At 32.1% G+C, this 23,674-nt stretch overlaps 1 protein-coding gene across 2 annotated transcripts in view; it reads left to right on the forward strand.

Annotated features, from left to right (window-relative positions):
• The window catches only part of LOC134529549 (band 4.1-like protein 5), a 111,037-nt gene that overhangs the window by 66,679 nt on the left and 20,684 nt on the right, over nucleotides 1-23,674 (forward strand). For both annotated transcript variants that reach the window (XM_063363759.1, XM_063363760.1), the window contains exons 14-16: nucleotides 10,001-10,132; nucleotides 15,519-15,594; nucleotides 16,244-16,316. In XM_063363759.1, coding sequence (XP_063219829.1) covers nucleotides 10,001-10,132; nucleotides 15,519-15,594; nucleotides 16,244-16,316 — 281 coding nt within the window. The remainder of the gene's footprint in view (nucleotides 1-10,000; nucleotides 10,133-15,518; nucleotides 15,595-16,243; nucleotides 16,317-23,674) is intronic.

A 23,674-nucleotide genomic window follows, 5' to 3' on the forward strand; every position in this document is an offset into this window, starting at 1 on the left:
CGAAATATTTTTTTAAGTAATAAAATTTACATAATAAAATACTTACATTCATACAAAATACAAATCTTTTTCTTAGATATACAAGTATAACTACAATTCATTTTCGGCCAACGAACATATAGTTATGCTTTGGGCCCTGATAATAATACATAATTACATTTTCACTTTTCACCAAAAGTACCTACATGAGGCACAAAAGTCAACAAATCTTAAAACACAATAAAAATATATCCGGTCTACATTATATTTTAATACAAACACCAATACAATACTAATTTTAACTGAACATTTTTTGGATATATGCATAATTTTATTAAAATTAATCAGAAAGTAATGCAGTTACATGTTTGCAACCTTGCGTCTTCACTTGCCTTTGACGAATCCGGATAGGTTCAATGTTTAGCCAGCCGAAAAAGATGTTTAGATTTTATTTTTAAACGCATGTGAAATTAGTCCTTTTTTTTAACACTTCATCGCTGTCACGTGAACTTACGGCAACTTACATTATTGTTTTACTTTTGTTTTGTAGTAACGATTGGTAGGCTAAATATGTACATGTGTTTGTCAATTTATTTATTTATACCAGTCAAATACAAAATAAATGATATTTATTTTACGACCTCTTAAATTATTTAAATGATATATAAAATATGACCAAACATTTTTCAAATGAAAACGTATTTTCAACTGGAAGTACGCGAGAATTACACAGATTCATTTGCTTGCGTATTGCATAGCATAATTCACGTCCATTTTTGACAGCCTTGCGACGTCACTTCCAAAGTATATACAAGTATATTCTTCAGGCGAATTCGGACACGGCATTATAATCTGCCATTATAGGCTAGAAGACGTGTTCTTACATTTGCTTGGAGTTTTAAATTATTTTTTTGAAATAATAAAGGCAATTTTAAAGTTTAACTCCATTGCAGAAACACTTACGCAATATATTTGGTGGTTCTCTGCAAGTGTATTTTGTGTTTTATTCTAGTTCGATAATGAAGTCAATCGGAATTTATTGACTTTTTTTCAGATTTGTTTATACATTAGATGTATATAAATATAAAAAATTATGTAACAGGATGGATCTTAAATGGTTTGAACAGTTATCTATAATGACTTAGTTGGTTTGTTCATTAAAAGCCTTTCTTTTTTACTGTTCAAGTTGGATTCCTTTATAACTCAAAAAAATTATCACGTAACTAAAAAATAATGAAAGAGCTTAGTTCTGTTCGTATGTAGGTGTTAATTTTATGAAAATAATGTAATACAATTTGTTCTCTAGATAAGTAGATTTAGAAGTAAGGCTTCATATTTCAGTCGTTACCATGGTACGACTTCCGGAAATGTTTTAAATATATTTGTTTTTACAGAAGGTACCGGAGCTTGCAGGTTGCGCAGAAAGGAATTGTATTGTTTGTGAGAGTTCTCTGTTGGTAGTAACACATATGATATATGTTTGATGTTCTGTTTCCAACTCATCGTTAACTAAATTTTACAGACTGATAATTATTCTTTGATTTAAAATCTAAGTTATTTACAGTGTTTAAAATATACTTTCTTGCGTTTAAGAATATTTCGTTTTGTTTGTATGATGTTTGAGTCACTCGCAAAGATGAGATAGTTATTTTATACTGCTTCTTTCGCGGTTTTTTAATTTTAGTCTTGACAATGGGGAATGAATTATTCAGGCTGTGATAAATAGATAGATTATGCTTTATATCATTAAGATCAAACTCTTCTATTTTTGTGCATTTGATAGTATTCCTAGTTTAGTTAATTTATCCAACAATATATTTAAACAATCGAGGCCTTAGATGCTTAATAAAAAAACTCAATTGATTCATAATCAGTTGCCGTGTATAGATTTATTTTGTAGAAAATAAGCAGTATGTGTTTTAGTACTTAGAGTTGATGTAAAACCATGTATTAAATTTGAAAGTATGTTGTGCTTTTCATATTTAAATTATCATACAATGATCAAATATTTTTTGATATAAGTAAGGACACCTGTATTTCGCGAATACATCTCGTGTCCGGCTATTTCACACATAACTGTAGCTTTTTTCTTAGAGGTTTGGCGAATTGTGGGCGTGCAGCAGTACGGTAACTACGTCCTCATTGGCCCCGTCAAGTGCGGGAAAACAGCCTTCACCGACCACAGCCAATAATTAGAAGAAAAATCTACAGTGTTTTGTAAAATACCTTGACACGAAATGTATTCGCGAAATACAGATGTCCCTAGATATAAGCCGTAATTGATCTCGGACGATAATTTTCTTTACTGGTATTATCACCTTTCTTATGCAGGAGAATAGTTTTTGTAGTCTTGTGATACCCATTCTGAACGAATTCCAATAATGGAATATGTGTTTATTATAATAAATTTGAAAAAGAAATTATAAAAAATTACAAATTAATCTACTGCACATAAATCACAGATTTTAAAAAGCCAAAATTACTATAATATTCAAAATATTACAGAGCGTGCCATGTAGAAAACACGGACGCATGTTGTTGTCTAAATGAAATAAATAAAATACAAGTCTGCGGCTTTAAAAACCAAAGAAATAAAATGTTTCATAAATATTCAACGGTTATAAGGGTACAACCATTCATTACACTGATAGGACATAGTTTTTCAGTACATCATACTGATTCCAAACCAGACACACATATATAAATAATTTGTGTTACACTTCAATTAATTTGGCCATGATTTAAACCTGATAAATAAACAATGCAAACAAGCGGAACTGTACAGAGTATCTTCAAATAAAATCTGGGCCAAAAGTAAATCTATATTTTAGTGCTCAATACAATTCGAAGGAAATGGAAGATTTTTTGTAGTATTATAAATGATCATACAAGGATTGCTGATTTGGTTTTGTATTAATTTTGAGCGTAAAACTACCCCGAAAATATTGCCATCGTAAACATTACTATGAGTCTGATTGGCCATGTTGGTGATATGCACGATTTTCAAGGCTGTCTCCCGATATTATATGATATGTGTTTTATTTTTTATACAAAATGAAGCACGAATATGTTTTATATTTCTTGTGTGTGATACCAGTTGCAAAGACTTTGCAGTTGGATTTTATGGGTAGTGAATCAGTGGTATAAAATAACTTCATTTATTTTTTCCCGATAACATATTTTTGACATTAGTATAATTTTATCACTCGCCAAGCAGAGAACCTTATTTTTTTGGTCACGAAAAAAATTGTTTGTATTCAATATCAGCTAATAACTTATTATTGCTTATGTCATCAAATACATTTATAGTACTGTTCAATTTGTACAAGCATGAGAAGTAAACAATAATTTCTGCAACAGCGTTCTTCCGAAAGAAGGTATACACCGATTTTAAAGGTGCGTGCCTATTTCTTAATTTTATTTTTTTAATAATTAGAAAATAAAAATTGGTACTTTTCCGAATTTCCTCATTGAGGCTGCGACCCAAATTTCAAGTTTTCAGCCCTTTTGGTAGTGGGTTGGAATTTGTATTGGCCAGTATGTGAGCGAGGGAACTACTTTTTGCATATTCGAGCAATTCAAAATTTAGGCCCTAAAGTTTAATTATAACAATTTCACGTAAACTAGATAGCTCAAAGGCTGGTAAAACAATATAATTTTATTTCATATAATTCTGTATCAATTTCATCGAAGTATTACACACCCATTTAAACACATTTTATATACATAATAATTTTACTTCAGCAAGGTCTTCGGTTTCTTGTAACACAAATAAAATTACCTAAAAAAATTACGGGAAATACTTAAAAAAGTTTTTAAATTGTAATATTTGCCAAAGAATTTAAATAAATCTAACTGCAAATGTAAGAACACAGTATAAAGGTCTTTAAAATTGTATTTTGGAAAATTACCTGAATTTTTATTTGCTAAAACTCCTCATTTCACTTGTTCAAAAGTATTTACATGTATACATATGCGTGCGTGTGTGCGCGCACGTGGAACTTATGTTTCTATGATCATTTATAGTTGCAAATAATGTAGCGGAAGTTAAATTGAAAAATATATAATTCTTTTTGGCCAATATTTGTTTTAAAACATAATTTTACATGACCCCAGATGCAAAAAAAAAAAATCGCCACTGCCTTGTAATTGCGTTTCTAACGAACTTGTGTAACTAACGAAAATGCTCAAGGTTAGTGATAAAATAAATGCTTGGGTAGTGAAAAATCCATTGTTAAAAACCAAAAGTAATTTTAAACGACCTTTAGTTAACCATACTTGAACGACAGCATCGAGAGATTGTCCCTATTTTTTGTATCGTTATATACATAACTAAATCATTACGGGAGGAAGTTGCCATAGGCGGCTGGTCCTTCAGTTACTAATTTTTTTTAAACATCTATTAATATTTTTATCATAACTCATTTATGTAACATTACACCCAGAGGTATAGCCCATACTACCAGAGCTAAAGTCGAGGTACAAATATAATTAAAGAAACATAATTAAATAAATTATAACTAAAGAAATATAATTAAATTAATTTATACAAAATCATTGTCATTTTGCAAATCAATTTTTTTACAATAATTATTGAAATATTCTAATAAAATCTTAAACATTATATATTTGTCTTGAATAGAAGTATAAATAATAAATTAAATTGATTTTGGAAGTTATATTATTATATGTTTGCTATTATTTTAATACACCGTGATTGCAGGATTCATTCATGTGTTACGGTAAAGAGTCATATCAAAATACATAATGAAGTCACTAAGATAATATGTGAAATAAGGTTGTAATAAATGTAATTTGCGACGTTCACGTAGATGCCCGTAAACGAAACAGGTTAGATATCATATTTAGCACTTTAGTATTTCCAAAATAAGTTTTTTTTAAGGCGCCCAACTATTATAGTAAATCTCTATCTACTAAAACAATTCAGTAATTGTAGTTAGATGATTTTAAATCAAAAATATTCTATGAATAAATTTGTCACAAGAGAAGCATATTAATTATAATTTACATCACTGAGAAGATGACAAATATATCTATAGAAATTGTCGACAACGTGAGACGGTTTTCAATTCATTTATTACTATTGCTGATACTAGTGTTGTGTTTTGACCGTTTCGAAGCGGTAATATTCCCGCCTGAACTCCTGCGATATTCGAGGCATCTAGTGAGTAAACTCGGAACTAATCGGAGCTCTAGCGGCAAACTGTTGAACTCGTTCCTTTCATGAGCGGCAAGTGACAGTTAAATCACAATATTTTGTACTCAGATTATTTAAATTCTGTACGTTGTATTAAAAAAATTATACAGCAGAATTGTTCATTGTACCTCCTTTAAGTTGTGTGCAAAGTAACAGCCGTTTACCGTTTAAATATATACCTAATATTTAGTTTTTAAAATTTGAAAATTAAAATTAAATAAGAAAGCATTTTTTGAGAAAATTTTAATCATCATATTTACAAAATTTAAAGTTTTGTTTACAATTCTGCCGTTTATATATTTTTTATCTACTACGATATTCATGGCAGAAATAATTTTCTTGGAGGCTGCAAAACTAAGGATCTTAGCCTTAAGTATTGTTATTTTTGACATGGGAGAATTCATTAACAGAAGAAAATGGAAAAATATTACAGGAGTTAACCTTTATCCTGGTTGTGTTTATACTTTTCATTATAATAATTTTATAGTTCAAGGGCAGTCTTCTGCAGGATTACCAAAATATATTTATCCATGGTGGCCACTAGCCTTGGAATTCAGGGGAAAAGCTGGAAATATGAATTTTCATCATTATGGAAAAAAAATCTGGAATCATGCTTGGATTACTTATTGTCACCAGGAATTTTATATATCACTCTTGTAGCTAGTTTTACATGTTATGTTAGACCCAGATTCAACGACCAGGACCATATTGAAAATTGGATGCCTGATCAAACAATTCAATACTTTTATTGTCCTTGCACATTTGCATAGTCAAGATAGTGGCGTTGTTATTTTAGACGTAGAGTGAATATGATTTTAAATACATACAAAGGGCACCCAACTTGCTGAGACGTTGCTTATGAGACAACTTTTTTAATAAGATAATTTTAATTTTTTTTTTCTTTTTTTTTTTTACAGTTTTCTATTCAATGAATTTCGTGTACAGCCTCCGACCAATTTTATGGTATAAAAGACTCCAAAATGCCCAGAATCTTCTTTCCTGTTTTAGTTCTTACAGGCGAGCTACTACTGTGGAAAATAATCGTGATTTATCAAAAATCAAAAATGTAGTTTCGCCAAAGTCCCGTTCAGAAGAATTATACTTATCTCTGTGAGTGATGATCAAATTGAGACAATTTTCTTTTTTATTGTTTCAATATTATGGTTTTGCATAGAGGGAATGTAAGTAAATTTATTTCCTATCACAAATAGTTAAATTTCATACTTAACTGGTTCTATCAATTGATGGATAAAAAAACAGCATAAAATATTTTTTCATCATTTACATTTAAGAGTTCAAACTATTTTTTTGTCAGCCTAAAAGATTCAAAGCCCTGGTACAATAGGACGGTCCTCAGACATGACGCTACCTGATTCGGAAAAATCATTGTACGTGACGTCATTATGGCCTGCTGTACGTGTCAAGATGTCCAACTTTAATCTTTGGACTCATCAGCAGGTCGGCAGTATGTGTGGACTCCATTCGCCATTGTTTTGTGACTTCATAAATAATATATGCCAAATCAAATGTTTGCCTGATGTACAAAGGAGCAATAAATGCAATTATGGTTTCATGAAATTAAATATTACATGAAATCAAACATTAACAGGCAAAGTATGTTGTCTAATTAAAAAAAAGTCTCTCATGGATTTTGGCTGGCTAAAAATGTATTTGGAAGTATAAAAAAAAGGGTGGCTTTCACATTTTCTTTTCTATTTTTATTTTTAAATACATATATTTAATATTGGTAGAATTTATAGGTCTAACTATTGAAATAATTTTTTTATTTATAAAATGTGCCACAGTTAGTTAAAAGAAAGGGAAATGTTAAGAAAGTTTCTATTCTTAAATAAAAATATGCAAGTATTTTGATGAGCATATGTAAAAGTATATAGCCAGTGTTTACTTTATTCACACACACGGGATGTGTATTGACTAGAGCAGGATCGTAACAAAATTTTGCGTAGTTGTCTTGAGTGGTTCTTGCCTACCATTGATATCTTTATTCTCAGCAATTTAGAGTGTTATGGCAAGAAAGAAGTGTAAGATAAAAACAATTAATTAAAGTTATAGCAGCTTAATAGTTACAAAATAAAACTATGAATCTTAAAAAAATTCAAGTGCCCTTTAAAACTATTTAAATTTTTTTCCAATACTTTAGTAAGTAGCCTATATTTGAGTAATAAGCCAATAAAGCCACTTGGAAATTTAACCTGTGGCATGCTTATTTATGTTAAGTAATTTTTGGTTGGGTGTGTGGTTTGGAACTATTACATTGAAGTATAATTTTTTTAAGTTCTAGCAGCTCAAAAACAATAATAAATTGTTAATGTTGTCTTTTGTTGAAATATAAGTATATTTGCCTTTATCAGTAGTACATAACTTTATTGACATCTTAAATTTATGTAGTTTCACTATCAAGCACATTCTTTGAAAAAATAAATTTTGTTCCTTGAATACCTGGAAATGTGCATGAATTTCAAAATCCAAATTAGGTGGAAACCCTGTTGTCCTAAATAAGGCAAAGAAAATAGTATTAAACCTAGACACACATAAAATTTATGTTGTTAATTTATTGGCATAGTACCAGTGAGGAACTAATATCATTATTTGCCTGGATATAATTTGTACTAGTAAGTTTTGACATGTATTATTTATTTTGATCCTTAGTATTATAGCATAATCCATTGTAATACTCTACACTTAAAAAAGAAAAACCTTCTGCAACTACTCAAAGCTATAAATACTAACTTGACTCAACAAAAAAAATTTACAGACTCGTCCATCCCTAGTAAACAGTATGGACATAAATACGAGATTTTACTGTAAAGTGTTAGCAAATTATTGGTATGTGATATTATGCCCATATATTGAATTGAATGAAAAATACTGTCTATTAGTATCCAGTCTAGTACAATAAACTCGACTTTTGAGTCGATTCAGTTGAGTTGAAGCTATTCACTCAACTCATCCCATCTCCAGAATTAAGGTACTGCATAGCGTGTGGTCTACCTTCCTATGTAGTAAAGATCAATGCACTAATGCAAGTAAATACTTTTTTTCCCTCATTAATGTAATGATGAAACTGTATAAAAATTGAAGATTATAGCTATTGCAGGCTAAGTATGGTTTGGTTTCTCAAGTCTGGCAACTTGTATGATTTTTTTCATGGAGTTTTGTGAATTATGTGTGAAAAAAGAAAAGAAAAACATAATGATCGGAAGTTTTTTTTACTGTAATATTATTTTTTAAATACATATGCCAATCTTAATCATCATTTCAAGTCTTATTTCAACAGGAGCATTTATGTGTATTAAAAAATTAATATTTAATTCCTAAAATACATAATATTTTCTTGAAAGCAGTAAGTACATTTTTGTCAGGCACAACATAGTGTGCAGAGTTGCAAAAACCATTTTTTTTTTAAATAGTTACTTGTATCTACACTTATGAGATGTTATTTAACTGCAATCTGCAATATTTTTAACTTTATACGTTTTTTTTTGTTAAACATTATGTTATTTTTTGTGTAAACAGTAACATAGTATTATCTTGAAATTATATTAGGCTGAGTTAATGTATATGAATTTTTATTGATTTTTTTTTCCTGTGTAGTTTATAAAAATTTTACTCTAGTAAGTTTAATGTATAAAATAAAATAACTCTTTAAAATAAAGAGTGTCAAATAAGGGTCCTAGTGGTTTCATTTTATTTCCTCAGTTAACTAATAAAAGTTAATAAACAAAAATACCCAAATCATAAATAGAGGGCTTACTAACATTAAGAATGTCAGCAAAAAAATTTATAAAAGGGGAAAATAAACCTTAAATTACATTGTATAGAATGAGTTACTATGTATTTTCCACGTCCTTTTTTTTTCCTAGTATGGTTACTTGACATTCAATATTAGATTTATCTTAATTTAATGAAGGTGAATTGTGTAGTTTGTTTCTATTGCACATGTGTAATACAATCATTTTATTTATATCAGTGGGCATTTAAATAAATTTGTTGGTTTATATTTTTATATGTATAGGCACACATGCAGCAAAATAATATGCTCAGCAAAAAATGTTTTGTCACCATTACCTTTTGTAGCAACAAATATTTTGATTATATTTTTGTATCTTTGACCTATCATAATTGGTTTAAAAATTTATGGATTCATAGATGCCAAATGATAAAAATATAATAACAGACAATTCTTGGCTATGTTGCTTGCTTGAGAAGAAATTTTCAACTAAGTGATGTCATGTTACCGACTCCAAAAATGACATCTCATAAATTCATGATTTAGATAAAGACGGATGCTTGGACTGGATTGTTTGTTTGATGTAATATAGTACTCAACTAATTTGTGAAAAGTATTGTACAATGTTTCTTTCTCTCTATTAGTTTCTTATCTCTGAACAAATAAAAATATGATCTCTTTTGTAGCCATGTCAAGCATATTTTGTTAATTTGGGCTATACAAGGTCTTCCAGACCTTACAGTTGTACTTTTCCTATTTTTCCTACATTTCATACTTTTTAGTAGAAAAATTGAACTCGTCCTATTTTTGCAACATTTTTCTGTGATGACACTTTAAATATTGTGGTTGCATGTATATGCAAATGAGCTAATTTCTACCTTACCAACTTTTTCTATAAAAGTCTCACATTTCGTACTTCTTGAGTACAGAAATTTGCTGGAAGGTCGGATCTTTATTGGTAGAGGTTATTGTGTAGTATTAGTGTGATTTTCATGATCGGTATAAGCAGTTTTTTCCCATGATTTCATTGTATGTTTTGTGTTGTTTTTCAGAACGTGAAATCCCTGCAGACAAAGGGTATAGTGGTGAATTATTGCCAAACAACCAAAATAGTCGCTTTACTGCAGGCACAGGGGCTGCCAAACCAATCCCACCAGACCAGTTGAAGTGCAATATTTTAAAAGGTATTCTTAAGTAATGCTTTTATACTTAAAGCTCTGTATTTTTATTTTTAAGTACCACAAAACACATACAGTAAAAGCCCAATTCATCTGCCATATGTGACAAGTCACAATCATGCCTGGCTAAGATGATGATTGTTTCTTGCACATACAGAAAACACTTGAAAAATATTCCTTCAGATGTTGCAGATAGCTAGGTGTAAAGTTCAGGTAATATTTTTCTCGAAACTGTTATTGGTCGTATTTAAATAAGAGTTTGAAATGAATTTAGAAATTTATTCTTCTCACATCAAAATTACAAGTCAGTTACACAATGTGACCAAAAGAAAACACTCGCTTACTTTTGCCGATTGCGCCTCACAATCCTGTTCCTTAAAGAGCGAATGCCCCTAGCAACTTCATCGTCTAGGTACGACAAAACAGACCTACATCTTGGTGGACCCGCTGGTCACTCCGGGCATGTGCCACATGTCTGGGGCCTAAGTTCTAACTAAAAAGTCTGAAAATTGAAAAAATAACCAAGGTTAAAATACGTTAAATGTGGCATGGCCCTGACCCCATACATGAAATTGTCCGCCTCTAAATGCTCCGCCTCTAAATGCTCATAAAATTTGTAGGGGTGGGCGATATAGATATTGTCGTTTCGAAGCAAATTCGAAGCAAATTTTTATAAATATTCCCGAATTCGAATCGAATATCGAATACTAGGCCAAATAAAAGAATTTCTTAAATGCAAACACCAAACAATGCAACAATCTTATTTATAATAAACATACAAATCTTAAAACTTACAAACTAGGTTGAATATAAAAAATAAATGTAATTCACAGATGCACAAAATATATGCACATTTAAATGCAAGAAATTCAAAATATTAAAGTAGGCCTACATAATAAACTACAAGTTTGGTGACAGAAAATATTTTTCAAAACTTATTTAAATTGTCATGCAAAAATGTTAGTTCCTGCACATGTTGAGGTGTCAGGAATTGATGACGTGCTGTCACCACATTTCCGGAGGAAGAAAATACCCGCTCACTTGATACACTTGTGGCAGGAATACTTAAATACTTCAGAGCAACATTTGCCAGTTTAGGATATTTAAGTTTTCCTTCATCTCTCCACCAAATATAAGGATTGCTTTCTCTTGGTATCGTTGGTTCCTTCAGGTAACAATCTACCTCATTATCGTTTGTTGATTGTTTATTTGGAATCTGATCAAACGCTGACAATAAACCAAGTCCAGAACTTGAAGGTTTGATTTCCTCAGAAGATCTCTCAGGTTCATTCCAAGGAAGGTTTTTAACTTCTTTAGAAAGGGTAAATGAAGCAAGTACAGTGTTGAGCAATGCACTTTGGAATCTAGGATCGCAAAGCATTGCTGTGCAATATACAGCATCTGACTGAAACAGGCCGAACCTAGATTTGAGAGACTTCTCTAAACACCGAGCAAATGTAATGGCATCTTTCTTGGCTGCAATGTAGTCAACTAGATGTATGTTTAAACAATAAAGAATTGGAATTACAAGTGATGATGTTGGATCATTTCCCCCGCTGATATCACTTGTAGCTTCAGCAAGTGGTTCAAGAATTTCAATAATTCCTGCCACTTGTTTCATTTCCAACTGCGTCAACATGTCAATATTGTTGTCAGAGTTTGCAAGTTCTGCTGCAACAGCCTTCCTAACTTCATAGAGACGTGACAATATTTGGCATTCACTGCACCATCTGGTATCGATACACTGTATTAATTCCAGCACAGGGAGCTTCATTTCTTCCATCTGGACATGAAGTCTTTTTCTTGCTTGCGTGCTGCGACTATAATGTCCAACTATTGCTTTGGATTTTCCCAGAAGAATGATTACACCAGGACATTCAGTTTTGGCATCACTTATAGCCAACTTCAATGAATGAGCGAAACAATGTCGTGAGATGAATAAAGATCCAGAAATTAGCAGCATTGTCTGTGACGCAGTATGTAGGTATACTGCCTTCAAGACTGATACCCCATTCAGAAATACCATGTTGCAAGCTTTTCTTCAGATTTTCAGCACAGTGAGCATGATTGAGTGGCAAAGTGTTCATTGTAAATGACACATTCTCGAAATTGGGTCTCAGGTAATGGCATGTCAGACTAATATAGCCATCATGTGCCCTGATGTCCATGCATCAGTAGTTAGTGATAAGGAAGCAATCTCCGCAAGATCAAAATTTAAACGTGTCTGTAATGTTCCCTAGATGTCTGTGTACAGTGTTGGTATGTGGTTCCTTGAAAATGCATTTCGACTTGGAACTTTATAGTTGGGCACAGCTACTTTCATTAAATTTAAAAATCCTTTCTTTTCCACAAACTCATAGGGTAAGTAACACATGGGTATCATCTCGGCAATTGCCTTAGTTATCTTCTTTGCTGTTGGATTGTCTGGACTCATTGGTAAATGCTTCTGGAAAGTACATTTCAGGGACAACTGATTTTCTTCTTTTATCACTGTGACAGATTTTTCATGACTTTTTAGTTCATTTAATTGTACAGGATGCTGTTTCAGATGATTTTGTAGAGTTGTAGTAGTATCTGTTGGAATTTTATGTTTTTTTGACATGCTTTGCAAGTTGCTTGTTTCCCATTGGCACTCTTGGTAAAAAAAACAACCAAATAGGACTTCTTGGTTTTTTTGGCAGGCGGCCCCTGATTTAAACCAGAAGTGCTTTCTTCCATTATTTGAATATCAACTACAAATAATGTAAACTGCTAAAAATCTTTTGCTAATACATAACTTAACTTAACCATCAACACAACATTCTCCATTAACTTAGGCCTTTTGAACCATTGCCAAAAACTTAGTCATGTAACATTTGCTATTTGTATACAACTAAATACTGTATGGTAATATTTTATACGGCCGGCTGAACTTTCTACGTTGTTATCATATAATAATAATAATGATGATGGGAATAATAGTAATAATAATAATAATAATAATAATAATAATAATAATAATAATAATAATAATGAACAAGAACGATTGAAGGTAAATATAAACTTTTTATTTTACTTTTGGCCTTCCGCTTACGCACACAGCCGTTTAGAGACAAACTATTTATTGTTTATTACATTCCTTCCAACGTAAAAAAAAAATATCTTTACTCTTTGCACAAAAGCAGGCCCGGCCTAAGAAGTGTAGAAAGTGTGTGGGTGAAAAACGGAGTGGTTGTATGGTCGCCATCTTTGTTTACGATTATTCACGAAACTCATTTTTACTGTTCCATCCATGGAATATTTCCCCCGTTTATTTATAAATGATTTTTATTCAATAATCTTATTTCATTGGATTCAGTGCCGTAACTGCTGTTTTATAAGTCCGTTGGTGATATTGTATCACGTTAAATCATTATTGACGTAATTTATGCATGGAAAAATAACTGTTGTGGGGGAGATTAAGGCTACTACCGAAGTCGGGAATGAATCTGGCACTTTTCTAAACATGAAAATAATTCATTGGGAGTTGCTATTTGCCATTTTCTCAGCAAAATACGATACTGACAATTATTTTACTCTAAACCAATGTAAGTTGAACAAAGTATAACGAACATATTTGTATTATGGTTGAAGTTAGTTTTAATGATCAGGCATGTAGGCTGAGGCTAAGCATGTGTGTGTTCTCATTATGCTAAGTTAACTCCAAGTTGATGTTATTGATCGTAGGCATTCTTTAACTTTTAGGCAATGTATGTATAGTAAAATATTAGCTTAAAAACTCTTGAAATGTTTTTTTCTATTTTTCGAACTTCGAATAATTTCATTTTTTCGAGTACGAATTCTCATATAACAAATGTTAGACTCGAATTCGAACTTTCGAAGCTTTGCCCATCCCTATTTAAGAGTCTTTTTCTGAATAAGGGAATTACCAAAATTCATTATCAGAATATTATCAATAACTACACACCATTCTGAATTACCAAACCACTATAACCTTGAAATACCATCAGCGGCTTTGCTTCATTACTGACCCATACAAAACATTATGATATACACTACACTCCTAATTATCCGCGAAATTAAGTGGCAGGGCCACCGCGTATAGTGAAAATCGCGGATAATCCACAAAATAACCGTAAATGGGAAACAAAAAAGGAAACATTAATTTCAACTTAAAAATCTAAACATTTATGTACAGTAAAAGTTACAATTAACAGTAAAAAAAGTTTTAGTGATGCTAAAATTTTAGTATTTTACTGAAAAATTAACATACAATACATTTCAGTAATGCAAACATAAAAGTGCTCAACCATACGACTAGAAACAAAGTGCGACAGAGACAAAAATAGCAACGCATGCCGCCTACTGCGTGAGTTCCGAGAAGGCCTGTGCGTTTTACTGTATACTGCACACAATACACTCGTCAGTAGAGTTCAAATTTGCTCACTTGTAATAAAATACAGATTTACATATGTGCTGTATCTTTTCATAGCATGCACAGATAATCCGCCAGCAGATAACAGGGAGTTTACTGTAAAACAATAAATTACCATGAAAATTGGGGAAAATCATGTGTCTGTAATATCATATAAGCACATGCTGCTCAGATACAATTACTAAGTTTGTTAATTTAAGAATCCCTTCAACTAGCAATAGAAAAATAAAACCAAAATACATTAAAACTTAAGGTATAATAAAACTAAAATAATTATTAAGATTTCTTAGCACAACTAAACTATCTTCACTCCTTATGCCTATTAAAAGAAACATGGTTATCAAATAATTATGAACCCTCAAAAAAAAATTTTGTTTAAGTAACATAACCTATTCTTTGTTACAGTATCATCAGTAGTAGTAGGGGGCAGGAATACTGCAACGCTACAACTACACATTTACTTTTTCTTTCAATATGTATTTATCATATGTGAAAAAAAAAATTTTTGTGGGATTCTAATTCTTACTATTCGAATTTGATATTCATATTCAAGAATAATTTGATATTTGTATTCATATTTGATTGAAACTAAAAAAACTGATATTCGTACAGGCCTAGTAAAAAATATTTAAATTTCAACAACTGTGTGCGATGAAAACATTAATGCTGTTTGATTAGAGCTAGTTATTGAATAAAATGATCCAAAATATATTTAATGCATTTTATAAGACAATTTTTTTTTGCATTGTGCAGAAAATAATTGATTTGTTTACTTTGTGAAATTTAAACTTTTCATTGTAAAGCAAAAACTGTAAAACAATATACTCCAAATATGTATCAGATTGCTCATTCTAATCCCAGGTCCAAAAATATATTTTAAATTGATTAATGGGTGTTATGTCATACCAGTAGAATTTTAACTTAATGAAACTATTGTGTATTGATGACACTTCATGATTATTTTATAATTTTTTTCAGCAAAAGTAGAAGAAGAGTTGAAGTGGTCTGGTGGAGATTCGAATGAAAGAAATATAGAAAAGAATATTATCTCTGGGTTAGTACACGTTTAATTATTTTCATAGTATGTATTTATGTATTGGTCATCCAAGCACCTTGGGAACACTTACTGTTTCTGTACTCAAAGCCAAATGCTCTTTTCCTTAAATTTTATATAATTTAAAAAAAAATTTACATTCTACATATGATATAAAACATGAATTGATAGTAAAATAAATGTCTGACTATTAGGAGATTGGAGAATGTATTGATTGCCTAATAGCACAGAAATTTTTTACAAATACTGTGAATATTCTGTTCGAAAGTATTATGTGTAATATTATTCATAGCTATGCATACTTTCAGGCATAAAGGACAAATAGTGCTTATTACTTATGTTGTTGTGTCGAATAGTACTAGTAAATGTGGAACCTCCCTTTTAAATTTTTGGTACCTACCTGTTACATTTTTGGTATGTACCTTCCTAATAATTGTGTTTTGTAGTTTAGTTAATTTTGAAGTATCACATTACTAGGGAACTATTACTTTATAAATTAGTTTTTTATTGTGTTAACATTGACTAGACTGAAATTTATTTACATAATTGTCTTATCTTTGTGTTTCAAATGATATCTGTTATTTTTGAGGTCTTAGTTTTTTACTGTGTTTTATAAAATATTTCATTGTTGCTTATGTTTTTTTTGTAGGAAAAAGCTTTTCATTGAATCTGCTAATGCTGTGCCATTCGACACCACTTTAAGTGCAACATTTGTTTCCGTGGTAAGTTTGTGATTTTTTTCTATTCATTGTGTTGTATGTTATTTGTAATGTCTTTTGATTTCTGTAAGCTTTTGAAGGTTTTTTTTATTGTTTTTGTGATGCATCACAATTTTTGATAAGTTATTTTTTAAGCAATATTTTTTAATGAGTTTTACTATAAAATATGGAGAGAAAAATTAGTGTCAAATTAATTATTTATAAAATTATGTTTTGGTTCGTGTTCAAAATGGAACCAATGCTCTTACAAAAAACTGTAATTAAAACTAACCAAAAGTGGTGTTAGAATAAGCCGAAAGGGATGTAAAATGTGTGGTTTTCAAGGTGTCTGTCACAAACATTAATTTTTACCCACCCAATGTCAGAAAACATCCTTTAACTCGTATAACTGGCTACAAAACAAAAAATTGGCTCATCGAAAATACATAACGTTTCACAACTCAAATCAGTATGTAAACATAACTCATGGGCCAATTCTAACTGTCCTGTCCTAGCCATGCTTAAAACTGAATCTCACCCTTGAAAACTTAACACCTGTTTAAAGAGAACGTGGTTACGCAATACTTATTTTCTTTAAAAATCACATAATTAGTGGCAGTTGTTCAAACAAGGCATTTCTCAGCTTACACTACTAGTTACTCTAACCAAGAAATAATAATGAATGGTACTCATCTGTTACATGATGAACTATGGAAAAAAGGTCTTCCGTCCATTTGAGAACTCAAGAAGCAGAAATATCTTAATTCCAAACTCGGGTTTCCCCCTCAACCTTGATGCCACCAAACCCATGCTATGCTACCACCTTAAAAACCTCGCCCTGATTCCACCCACGACTTGACCTTTGTACTGTCAGATTGTCACCCCGTCCCCCATAACATCCTCCTGACAGGCTATTTCAACCGGTGAAAAACAGTGCGCAGCTCAGACAGGCTGTGGTGGACATGGGAATGGGGGCTGTAAAACTGCTACATGCAGTCACGTCACATCTGCTCGTCCATCTACTTTACTGGCCCAGCGCACAGAACCCCAACAAATACAGATCTTAACATAAATCAACCAGTAACTAGAAGAAACCTGAGGCACGACTAAAAATATACAGACCTCAAAAATATATTCAAAAAATTAATTTAGCTTTTCTGATTCACCTTTGACGTGTTATTATAAATGTCATGTACATTTTAAGTTATATTATTAAAAACGTAATGTGCCAGTGAAATGAAAAGGTTAAAGGTAGGGATTTACATCACATGTTGTGCACAAGAAGGCTTAAGGCATAGTAACCTCCAGGATCTTGGAGCTCCAAACCACTTGGGTACTGATACAGTACACAGCTAAATGAGTAATTCCAGGGGCTTATAATGGACCAGCGACCCTTACCTGGCCACGAGAACGTGTGCCATGCGCACATGGTCATGGATATCAATAACCACTCTCATTTTGGAAACCATTCTAGATTAGTCGAGCTGGGTAACCCAGGAAGTTAATTACTTAGGGGCCCGCCTCGTCAGGGGTGTATGTGTGTTAGTGAGGCGGGAATATAAGTGCGACGCTCGCTGGTGCTTCTAGTGCGGTTTCGCCTCTAAGAGCAAGGCTCTGAACTGGCGTACAGTCTTCTCGCAGTCACATGATAACTGTGAAATTTGAGCGGTGACCGTAACATTATTTGGTGGAGAAATGAAGATAAAGGGGTAATGCAAGTCCCTTAAGTGCTTTCAAGAATCTGTACTGGTTTTTTTTACGCCTAAAAATTACTCTGAAAACATGCGTTTTAGCCGTTTTAACTCTTCCAAAACTACAGTTTAAAAACTTAATCCGAAATCAAAAGTACTTTTCGGCCCTCACCGAACTCTTAAATGCTTTTCGTAAGCAGACCCTACTCGGATATCTTGAGTAGTTATCAAATTGTGTTGTTTTTCCTGAAGCTCTGCACACTGTATGTGTGTCCAGGTAGGCGGAGCCTTTAATGTTATAGTTGTGTCCCATCCAGGGAGTAAACAGCATTATTACCAGCAATAATTTTTTGTTCCTTAATATTTCATAACATTTTGATTTGACCATATACTGTATGTTCATAAAATAATGTCCCAGTTATAACATTTAATAGTATCAACTGTAAGCATTGAAAGTGTTGGTTCAAGGTCACAATTTAATTAAAGAGTATTTAAAACAGTTTTAGATAAGTGCATGCATGAATACCGCTTTGTTGTTTTCTCGCTTGCAGCGCAATTCCCCAATTAGTAGAGAATGAACCTGTAATCTTTATTTTGCAACAGGATGCAGCCCCTTCCCATTGGAATCTCTTTGTACGAGAGTGGTTGAATGTCGAAGTCTCTAACCGTTGGATTGGTCATAATGGTCGCGACAACAGAGCTCTTATTCATTGGCCTGCACGTTCACTTGACATAATGCCATTCAATTTTTTCCTTTGGGGCTTTATAAAAGATTGCGTCTAAGTTCCGCTGTTACTTAATGATTTGCCAGAGTTGAAGCGCAAAATTACTCCGGATGTGTTAACCAAGTTTTGGAAGAATTGGACTTTAGGTTGGATGTATGCCTTATAACTAAATGTGCACATATTGAACACCTGTAAAAAAAAAACTAGGTTTGTTTACCTTCAATTTTATGTATGATTTGTTGTAAATAGTCTAAGTTTAACTGTTATAATATACCATTGAAATTGGGACATTCTTTTACAGACACGTTGTATTTTTGGTACTCTTGAACCTTTTATTCTTACTAACTTACTCAGTGAATGCACAAACAGGTAGACCTTTACTTAGGGTCAGTCTTACCTTCTCTAGTCAAGGTCTTTGATAGTTTATCTCATTGGAAAATGTATTACCAACTCTTGATAGCTGTTGCCAAGAGGTTTATATGTCGACTCTTTTACAGAGAGGTTGTAGCTACATGTAACAAAATACACTGCAGATAAACATGGGGATGCTCTAAATGTATTGACACTTGAATTGTTATGGCTCAAGAAACAAGTTGTGAAAACAGATTCGTAACCAGTCTTAATTTTCGTTTTTGATGGATTCAGGTGTAGCCAATAGTGGAATGTTTCATCTTGACACTTGTTTTGCTGCAACTTGTATCACGTGAGATAGAAAAAGGAAATAATGGCCTTTCATAGCTATGTCTTATGGTTTGTTTGAGAGTATTGGCATTGATTTTATAAGTTGGTTTCACTTTAATATCAGTTGAACCTTTATGTAGCTTTATATAAAACAAACATGACTATCTGCATGACAAGGAAAAGTTAGGTTAGCAATTATATGGAGGAAATTCAGATTTACTTTTTTTTTCCTATTAACTTTGGAGTCATTTGAAGTGGATTTTAATCTTGGAAAATATTATTGTGGTAAAAAGTGCATTAAGGACAATCAATAGTTATCATATGTTGAAAAACTGTTGAACCATTTTGCAATATTTATTATGAAAAACACATTGGATTATGCAGGAACAAAATAAGAATACTATTAATCATCACAAAACATGATTTACAAATACATATTGTCAAAGACCTACGTAACATACACTACCAAAATCTAGATTTTTTCAGAAAAAATTCTAAGTCAGCAGACACCAAAAAAAAAATCACTTTTAACTTTTGAGCGACTATTTCCCAGTCACAGAAGCATATATAAACACTTAAAACATATGTCTAATTCATGAAAATATACGCAATTTCTTATAAGCCATTGCCCAATGAGTTTTTAGATTGAATGAATGGCTCTATATGTAACAAAATGACTCGTCAATAGGCCGACAAAATCCTGTAATTTTTTTTATACTGTAATATTAGTTATTAGACCTTATGCACCCTGCTCAGGCCAAGGTGTTGTCTCCAGCTGATAAGGGCAGGAACTGACCCAAGGCGTCGCTGTTTCAGCTTGCACCTTGGCACTTTGCGCATGCGCTCGTGCGCCCCGCGTTACAATGTAACACACCAAAATTGCCACGTTAGTCCCATAATAATAAATAAAGTTGATAGTTGATTATTTAAATATTTAAAAAATTCTTCAAGTACCCACATCAGCATCAAAATACAACTGAAGATGTACATTTTCAACACAGTAGGCATAGACAATGTTTTGTCATTCGCGCATTAGCAAATTTTGCAGACACCTAATTATTTAAAAGCTATTATTATCATAATTATTATTATCATTATTATCACACTGTCCTGTGCACATGATTAAAATTGCTGATAGTCAAATTTTGTCTGTGATTTGTGTGGAATCAAATGATTCTTCTACATCTTACTGTAGAAACGAAGGAACAACCCTGCAGTTGTCTTGGTGATTGTTCTAAAACACCTGTTCAATGCTTAACACTAAATGTTCAATATTCATCAATATTACCACATTTTGGTGGAGTTTGTGACTGCAGAGCTAGAAGTCCCATAGCACAAAAAAGGTCTTGTACGTCTTCTACATCCAGCCAACCTTGTGCATCATTCCCATGTGGTCTAAAGAATTAGCAATTTGTGCACTGATATCAATGTTGCGAATGATGTTTGGCAGGAACAATGGGATTTTAGATGTGAGAAACTGCTTTTCCCGTAACTTAAGGGGGATTAGGCCCTACCATCTTGGATTTTTCCATCTTTTTGCTATAATTCTAAATTTGAACTATTTATTCCTATTTTTGGCATGTCAAGACATAAATAATATCTCCCAGACCTTCTATACCGTGTTGCAACCAGATATTTACTAACAGGCACTAGTCTGTTAAGCGCCACAAGAAAATAACTAATTATTTCGCGAGGATGACTACAACTATCATGATAATCACACTAGTTCACAAGTTTTGACTTCAACAAGTAGCCAAAGATAAGTCCTGTGCCATGTCAAACCAAAAAAATTTAGCACAAAAACTTTATTGCAAGCGGTATCGAAATATTTGAAATTGCAAGATGGCAAGGCCTCCCTTTAACAAACCTTTAGTTTAGTTAGCTGATCATACTGGCTGAGCAAGGATCATGCTTTGAGTACATATGCAAATAAAACTTAATTAAATTTTTCCTATTCAAGCATACTTATTTTGAAAATAATTATATGCCTGTATACAAAATATGCTAACATTTCTATACATGTACATGCACATGCACATGTTTGTTTTCTATCTTTCAGTTACTTGATATTTGTAAACACTTTTTACTAGGGGTTTCATCTTAAATTAAATTTTATGTGTCAAGCTTCATATGAAGCTTTCTTTTAGCTCTTTTTGAATGGGTAAAGTAAGCTGTATTTTCATAATACAGACCTATCTCATCTTTTGCTCTAGAAGCGAGAAAACAACAAAGCGGTATTTTTGTTACAGAACTTATGTCCGAAAATACAACCCTGCAAAGTTACAGGCACGAACAGTAGCATGCGAATTTGAATTTTGCATACAAATAAGGAGTGGAGCCATTCCATTTCAATTCAGGCAGGAGCGTGTCAGGTCACCATCTCGGATTTGCTTTAAAAAAATTACAGCAGTTACAACCAGTGCAGACAAGAAGTATGCCAAAAGGATTTTGTCCCAAAAAATTTTTTCCCCATGTTATAGCCTTTTGAAGTTGGTTTGAAATCAAAAAAGGTGGAAAAAGGGGTGTTTTTTAAATGAGCGGCATTTCAAAACTATTATACTGATTTTGTTGATTTTTTTTTATTTTGTACCTATTATAGTGAACTACAGAGTGGAATAGTTCCAATGAGCCCAACGACAATATCTTTAAGGGGGGAAAACTAAAGAATTTGGCAAAAAATTTAGATTTTTTTGAATTTTCAAAAAAAAATTTTTATGTGGAATAATCAATTTTCATAAAAAGTAATTCTGGTAATATGTGGACCTATTACAGTAGTTTTACAGGAAAAATTGTTTTTAGTTCTATGATGCATGGAATTATTAAAATTTAACTTTAAAATTTTCAAAATTTGACAAAAGTGCCATTTTTGATTGAAAATTACTCAAAAATCCCATATTTTAAAAATCTGAAAATTTGTAACTTTGTAGTCCTCACCTTTAGTAATAGCATGCACTTTGTTGGATAGTGTGTTTTTGCCTGTAAACATTTCTAGAATTTTTTGAAAATGTAATTTTCTTACATTTTCTAAGGTCTGCACACTCAATTAACAAATGTTTTGTTAGTTTCCAAAAAGTGAGATGTAATTTGTAAATTGGGGAAACCTTGGGAATTACAAAAGGAGAGTCTGTGTATACATTATCACATTAACATAATATGCACAATACATATACACACATATAATACATATGCATACTCTTTAACTTGCATGAAAACCAAAATTTCAAAGTAAAATTGAAACCAACAATATGTACCTATAATTAATTATATGTAGACTGCTTACCCTTCCTCAACTATATGTAACATATATTGACAAACTTCCTAAAATATTATTTGGCTGATTAAAGACAGTAGATCTGCTGGATCTTCATCAACTCAGCTTTGTCGAAAGTGTGGAGTCTTGCTGATTGTCCAAGTGGAGTAGGATTGCTTACTGCTAACAAAACATTTTGTAGTGGCACCGGACATTCATCCTTCTTCTTTCCAGATTCCTGTGGCCACTGAAACCCTTTAGCTGGACCATGGGGATGCATAAAAGACACTGTCATGTCGTTCAACTCTTTAGATATACCAGTGATCTGTCCCATCCACCAATTCTGATCGTATACACAAGCAACGAACTGGCCTACTTGGAAGTCATTTATTGAATAATGTGTTTTAATCTGGTTAGATTGTACAACTATTTCTATTTTATCTTTAATTGTGCGTCCCATGTATGTCTCATTTTTAATCAGCCAGTAATGTTTAGATTGTATTCCAACAACTGGTTTTACAGTAGCCCATTCTTTTTCCTTAGATGACCTATACGTTTGAATTGCTTTACTTTCAAGAGCCAATAGAGTTATCTTTGGTACAAGGTTACCTACTTCAGCAACAAATGAAGCAGAATCTCTAATGGCATTAACACACTCTGCCCGAAGATTGAACTTAGTTGCAAAGTGTTTACACAAACCACCTATTGCATCACATGCACTTTTGCCATGCCCTGTAGCAGAAAAAATCCATTTTTTTTCAACAGTTTGAGTATTTTTACATAGTTCATACAGCTGAAACCTATTTTTGAAATGTCCAGCTGCCCCATCTGTAATGTACACTATTGAACTCAAAAGTTCTAACTGACAAAATTTTCAAATTTCCAGTTTTATAACCTCTAAAGCACAGAGAACGTGAGCAGAGTCGTGAGCTATATCATCAGATACTATAACAAAACTTCTTATTTCCGCACCAAAGTATGCAACACAGGTAAACAGTGAAAGCTGATCAGTTTGCCAGTGGTAAGTTTGGATTT

The sequence above is a fragment of the Bacillus rossius genome, chromosome 2, assembly GCF_032445375.1.
Source record: "Bacillus rossius redtenbacheri isolate Brsri chromosome 2, Brsri_v3, whole genome shotgun sequence".
Lineage (NCBI taxonomy): Eukaryota > Metazoa > Arthropoda > Insecta > Phasmatodea > Bacillidae > Bacillus > Bacillus rossius.